The 7,087-nt window shown below is 39.8% G+C and overlaps 3 protein-coding genes across 2 annotated transcripts in view; all 3 read left to right on the top strand.

Annotated features, from left to right (window-relative positions):
- Positions 1 to 7,087, top strand: part of LOC114155762 (gastrula zinc finger protein XlCGF8.2DB-like) — a 723,567-nt gene that overhangs the window by 330,805 nt on the left and 385,675 nt on the right.
- LOC114155785 (gastrula zinc finger protein XlCGF57.1-like) overlaps positions 1 to 7,087 on the top strand; it is a 338,725-nt gene that overhangs the window by 330,718 nt on the left and 920 nt on the right. The window lies entirely within an intron of this gene.
- LOC114156169 (oocyte zinc finger protein XlCOF8.4-like) lies at positions 3,186 to 7,072 on the top strand (the record flags this gene model as incomplete). Its single annotated transcript, XM_028036441.1, has 2 exons — positions 3,186 to 3,606; positions 6,630 to 7,072. Coding segments are annotated over exons 1-2 (627 nt in total), but the record flags the coding sequence as incomplete, so codon positions are not given.

Raw genomic sequence — 7,087 nt, 5'->3', positions numbered from 1 at the left:
ATTCTCACAGGTGAAAAGCCGTTTACATGTGGGAACTGTGGAAAAAGTTTTATTCGAAAACAGCGGTTAACTCGGCACATGATGATTCACACTGGCGAAAAGCCGTTTTCATGTGGGAACTGTGGGAAGAGTTTTTGTCAAAAATTGCATTTAACTCTGCACATGATGATTCACACTGGTGAAAAGCCGTTTTCATGTGGGAACTGTGGGAAGAGTTTTATTCAAACACAACAGTTAACTCAGCACATGACGCGTCACACAGTTGAAAAGCAGTAGAAGTATTTTCCATACATGTCCTATGTTGTATTTGTTAAATGTGATCATTTGGATACTTAGAGATGTGCAACCATGACACATTTTCCTTCAGAGATGCTTTGTTCTGTTTTTCTGGTATGTTCTGTATCAACAAACAATAATGATAAACTGTATGTTATTGTATTAACATACTGTTTATGTCAAACTGTATGTTGTGTGTGTACAACATGAAGAGCAGAGGGCTCAGCACACAGCCCTGAGGAGTGCCAGTACTGATGCTGATAGATGAATAGGGTTGGGGGCCCACTGACTATTTCATGCATTAACAGAGTTTGACCGGACATGGACTCCCTTCCAGAACATTCTCATATGATTGGACTTGAGGGATTGATTGGTATTATTCTGTACAATAGAGAGAGTTAGTGGGGTTTATTTTTGTAGTTTTTTAGATCAACAATAGAATGTATATAATTGAGTGTTATCAAGAAATCTGCAAGAAAAGTATTTGTGATAGTTTTGTCTTTAAAGTAAAATGAGATTGAAACTGATTTAATTTCTTTCAAATTATATTAACTTTTTTTACTCTACCTAATTAAAATCTCTTCAAATAAAAAAATGCATTTGTACTTTAAAGAAAATGTACGATTCACCACAAACTAATTTTCATGTATTGATTGCACAAAGTGCATGTGATTATTTTCAATAATTTGTTTTCTTCTCTAATTTTAGCTGTAATTGTTTTCTCTTTTCTGCTGCAGCATTTAGATTACTGTATTTTTATGTTGAAACCATTTTTATGTGTATTTATATAAGTAAAATTAAAAGTTTTGAGTTTTCCTTTAGTGTATGTTATGTTTTATATTTGAACCCAGTAGATGGTGGCACTACACCTGTACTGGTTGTAGCCACTGTGGTTCCTGTAACTGATGGGTTGCCGGTTCGAAATCCCCACATCCATCTCAATTGTTGAGTCCTTGAGCAAGGCACCAAACCTGCCTTGCCTGCTGTTAGTCAGAAGTCCGATGGCGCCGATTGTGTAGCAGCTTCTATCAGTCTGCCCTAGGGCAGCTGGGGCTACAATGTAGCTTACCACCATCAACATGTAAAGTACTTTGGCATCCTCTGCACTAGATAAATCACTATACATACATTTACCATTGATAATACACTTGCATTTTGTCTGTGTGTTCCCTCGCCTGGACACGGGTCACCGGGACCCCACTCTGGTGCCAGGCCTGGAGGGGGTGTACGATGGCGAGCGCCTGATGACTGGGCTCTTACCCTTGGAGCCCAGCCGTTCTCAGCTTGAAGAGGAGACATGGGTCTCCCCTCCCATGGGCCCACCACCTGTGAGAGGGGCCAAAGGGGTCGGGTGCAATGTGTGATGGGTGGTGGCCGAGGGAGCGGGCCCTGGCAGTCCGATCCTCGGTTGCAGAAGCTGGCTCTTGGGATGTGGAATGTCACCTCTCTGGTGGGGAAGGAGCCGGAGCTAGTGTGTGAGGTTGAGAGGTTCCAGGTAGAAGCAGTCGGTCTCACCTCGACCCATGCCTCTGGTTCTGGAACCAATGTCCTTGAGAGGGGCAGGACATACTTCCTCTCTGGAGTTGCCCATGGTGACAGGTGTCGGGCAGGAGTGGGCATACTTGTTGCTCCCCATCTCGGCGCCTGTAAGTTAGGGTTTACACCTTGTGAATGAGAGGGTAGCCTCCCTCTGCCTACGGGTGAGGGGACGGGTCCTGACTGTCATTTCTGCTTAACGACAGTTCAGATTACCCACCTTTCTTGGAGTTCTTAGAGGGGGTAATGGAGAGTCCCTTGTTCTGCTGGGGACTTCAACGCTCACGTGGGCAGTGACAGTGAGACCTGAAGGGGCCCCCCGATCTGACCTCGAGTAGTGTTCTGTTGTTGGACTTTCGTGCTCGTCCCGGATTGTCCATAACGAACACCATGTTCAGGCATAAGGGTGTCCATATGTGCACTTAGCACCAGGACACCCTAGGCCACAGTTCGATGATCGACTTTGTCACCCTTTCATCAGATCTGCGGCCGCATGTCTTGGACACTCGGGTGAAGAGAGGTGCGGAGCTGTCCACTGACCACTACCTGGTGGTGAGTTGGCTCCGGTGGTGGGGGAGGATGCCGGTCAGACCTGGCAGGCCCAAACGTGTTGTGAGGGTCTGCTGGGAACGCCTGGTGGAATCCCCTGTGAGATGGAGCTTTAACTCCCATCTCCGGCAAAACTTTGAACATGTTCCGGTGGAGATGCGGTACATTGAGTCTGAGTGGACCGTGTTCGGTGCCTCCATTGCGGAGGCGGCTTATCGGAGCTGTGGCCGCAAGGTTGTCAGTGTATTTAACAAGTTATTTACTTGTTTTAAATAGTTGACAGTCTTTTTTTTTTGCTTGTCATATATGTGATTGCAGTAAACTCAGAAAAATATGCATTATGCAAATGTTTTTTTCTCTCTACTAAAATGTATGAACTTTCAAATTGATCTATGTTATGAATTTGTACTGTTAAATTCTGTGCTATCTATGTCTTGTAATACGCAACAAGGGTCAAATTACACATTAAAAACAGATGTTCGATACGATAAGGTTTCATATGATGTCATTACAACAGATGGCCGATGCCATAACGCTCGATTATTTATTTGGGTGGGGCTTTTTAATCCATCGAACTCGATAAAAATTTCACATAAGCTTACATCCTTATTTTTTCTATGTACAAATAATCTCTAAGCTTCTCTTTAAAATATGATGACATTGTAACTGATTCTGTTATTTGTTTCAAGTTATATTAACCAGTATAACTCTACCTATGTAAAAGCTTAATGAAAACATGAAAAAAATACTTTTAATATTCATTATAAATTAATATTCATACATTGATTGTTCTTGATTTTAGAAAGTATGGTTGATTATTATTGTCTTCAATAATTTAGTGTTTCTTGGGTCTTAGTTGTATTTTTCTCTTTTCTGCTGCAGCTGTTTTCTATTATTACTATGAAAAGACTTTAGGTTTTTCAAAGAGAACTGGCACTGTATGAGAAATCTTTAGATGTGATGATCGTAAGATCCACAAGGTGGCGGTAATGCAATGACATGAATGAACGACAGTCATAAAATCCCAAAGAAGAAGAAGAAGAAGACAAAGAAAATGGCGCATGGTCTGTTTGGTTGAATGTTCGACTGTTTCTCTAAACGAGTTTATCAACGAGCCGTTAACTGCTGCTGAAGAAACATTCACAGAGTTTAAAGAAATCATCGTCAAGTCGGAGGAAGAGATGGATGATCATCGCAGACTGCTGGATTTCTCCCGGAGGCCCCAGATAATCTTACACCGAATAGGTAGGAACCAGCAGCGTTTGGATGCAGGTTAAGGTCTAAATGTCTGCACCTTTCTGTATGAGGATCATTTTAGTAAATGTTCTTTTCCCGTATAAATGTTTTGTTAACCGGTAAATGAACGCAGGAATCACAATTACGCTGTGATTACGCTTATTGATGTAGAGAGAAAATGGACAGAGTGACCTCCGTTGATTTACATTTACATTTGAAAACGGAAAACAAATACAGCTATAAAATATAGCTTTCGGTGTATTTCTAAATCTGCTCCTTAGTTGCATCTTTTTGGGCTTGCTACTGCCTCTAGTGGCGTGGGGGTGGTAACACAACTAATATAATTACATCGCTAAATCAGAGTACCACAATATCTTTATTATTTACTATTAATTTCAGCATTACTGGCACCATAAAAGATAAATTATCTTCTACCTCGTGTGACTGAGACCGAAAAAAGGGTGAAAATGACCCTTTTATTGCAGTTTCACAAATTATAAATATGGTTATAAGTATTTTGCAATTAGAGCAGAATAATCCAGGCCTGATTTGAAGAGTCTAGGTGTTATAGTTTTTTTTTTTTTTTACCCCTCCAGGAGGTCTTTTGTGGGCTCTAGTGTCCCTTATATGACAATAGGCTGACAGGAAACGGGGAAGACATGCGGCAAATATCGTCGGGTCCGGGAGTCGAACCCGCGACGAGGACTCAAGGCCTCCAAATATGGGTCGCTCTTTCCCCTACGCCACCACGGCACGCCCGGTGTTATAGTTTTTAAACTAGAGTCGATTAAAGATGTGGAAGGTAGTGAAAAATTAGGCGGAATCGCCTTTTAGCCATTTCCCGAATCGGAAGCTGGAATCGGAAACCAACTTCAGCTACGTGTAAATTTGTCAGTTTGCTAGTCCGCGCTGCGAAAGTCTCGCAAGATGAGGTGCTTAGTAGGCCTTGATATTTTAGTAACTTTGGGTTTTAGGAGTTTTATTTTGCTTTTGTTTGAATAATATCCAGTGCAAGTTGCTTGTTGACTCAATGTAGGACAGAGCATAAGACTAAAGTGAGTCCAGCCAAAGTTAAAGGTTAAAGTTAGTTATTTGTTCATAAAGTGTAAGAATTGAGGTCAAATTTGAGACAACGCTACGTTAAATTAAGTTCTGTTTTTTTTTTGTAAGTCTTGTAATTCTATGTTGATTGGTATTCATTTAAAATCAATGCACATTTTAATCCTTATTCCAGTTAATGTACAGCCAAATGCAATAAAGCTTTAAAATAGTTGTTTCCTTTTTGACGCACTATACCGTGGCTGTCTTCCTCTGAGTGAAGGATGGAATAGTGAAAAGGTTAATGTGTGAAGTTCATTATTACTTGTGAGAAAAGTAAACCAGGTTTATAAGACGATGGTAAGACAAACTGTAAAAGGTTTGTCAACAAATAAAAATAAACACAATCTGGATGTTAACGGCAGCGCTTCAGTCGTCATTGCTGACTTTCACTGACTGATTTTATTATCCTTCAGATTGTGCAACGTTACTGTTACAGCAGTCCTGATAATCGGGATCTGTAACTCAGATCTAGTCAAATAAGCAGAGGAAAAAATTATGACATTTGTATAAATATAGTAATACTCTGCAAAAACCCCCCCACCTAAACATAATAAAATGTATTTTAAAATAACAATAATTAATAACTAAAAAACTATGAGGAATAAATCATTTTAATGTATGAAGCGTGTTTTCACACATATTTTATGCAAAAGCTGGCATGTATAAAATTGAATGCATGTGAAAGTTTGTATAAATATACGCATACTTTTTATCTGCCATGAAAATGTGCGCCAGCCACGCAAACTTTTTTGTGGAAAATAACAAACTACAAAGCGCCAAAATTCGCCTAAATACATTAAAACCAGACTTCAATCTCTGTTATTTAGACCAAGAAGCATCAAACCCAATGTTTTTTTTCATGGTTTAAATTTTTTTATTGTTTTTATTGTTTACATCCTGGCTGAACGCGCTGCTGTTCACACAAACACTTCCATTTGAATTAACCAACACTGTATTTATTATTTTCATTGTTTTTATTATTTGGATTTTTTCCTTTAATATTTATTGTAATTTTTGTGGAGTGACCTTATAATCTGTGCATATAGCTCCCATATTTATATTTATATTTATACACAATATCTATATCTCTTTGCTATAACCCCTTATAGTCCCTACATACATAGTCTTGTACATCTGTAAATAAATATTTATATCTCGTAGAGCACTTCTGGATAGATGCAAACTACATCTCGTTGCTTGTACTTATGACAGTGCAATGACAATAAAGTTGAATTCTAATTACGTGGCGTAAAATGCACCTTCTAAATGAGGGGTCCCCTGCATCCTGCACGTTTTAGTTCTCACCCTGGTGGCAACATGTCAGTGTTCTTCTTAGGCCTTGTAATGAGCCATCATTGGATCCGGGTGTGTTAAACAAGGGAGCGTACCAAAACATGCGGGATGCCGGCCCTCGAGGCTTTGGGCATCCCTGTTCTAAATAAAATGTGTAGTTATTATTGTTACGAGCTCCTGAAAAATAAGGACTATTGCCTTAGTTACTGGGACATGTGGTGGAAGTATTCTGGGCATATAAACTAATTTACAAATGTATTTATGGGTGGCGACAAGGCGGACCAGTGGCTGCACACTATTTCTGGCAAATTAGGATGTAGAAAGGAAAGATGAGCAGCCATTTTCATGCGCACGCTTTTATGCATGTGAATTGTTTTGTACGCGGTTTTTCGTTTGTCCTTGCGCCAATTTTTAGTTTGAAAGTTGCGCACTCTTTCATACATGAAGACAGCCATGGCCATTAGAGAAGTCTCCAAACTTCAACTGAATATGTGAACTGTTCTCTTTCTATGCTCTTAAATTTTCAGGTGTTTTTTTTTTAAAATGTTTTTTGTTTGGTGACATCTCTCTTAAATGATGAAAGTTTTTCATTTACTTCAATGAAGTTAATTTGTCTTTTTCTCTGTTTTCTTCTCCAGATTCCCTGCAGTGTAACGTTTATAACCAGGAGAGGAGATCCACTCTGGACCAGGAGGAGTCAGAACCTCTGCAGGTGAAACAAGAACAAGAAGAGCCAGAAGATCAGCAGATAAAATTAGAGAAGGAGGATCTAGAATATCTGCAGATAAAAGTGGATGAAAAAGAAGGTTACAACAGTCAGGGTGATGAACAGCTTGAGCTAAAACAGGAGACTGATATCTGCATGATGGTTCCTGTTTATGAACAAACAGACCACACTGAATCAGAACCAAACAGGAACCAAGACATCTTCCAGGAAGCTGCTGCAGCTGAGAACCAAAATCAGGAAAGAAGAAAACCTTTCTCATGTGTCATTTGTGAAAAGCGTTTTGCTTTCAGAGCTGCTTTTGAGGCTCACATGAGAACTCATACGGGTGAAAAGCCATTTTCATGTATGACTTGTGGTAGAAGTTTTAGT

This window comes from Xiphophorus couchianus, chromosome 13 (assembly GCF_001444195.1).
Source record: "Xiphophorus couchianus chromosome 13, X_couchianus-1.0, whole genome shotgun sequence".
NCBI lineage: Eukaryota > Metazoa > Chordata > Actinopteri > Cyprinodontiformes > Poeciliidae > Xiphophorus > Xiphophorus couchianus.
This window is presented reverse-complemented; position numbering and strand designations above follow the sequence as displayed.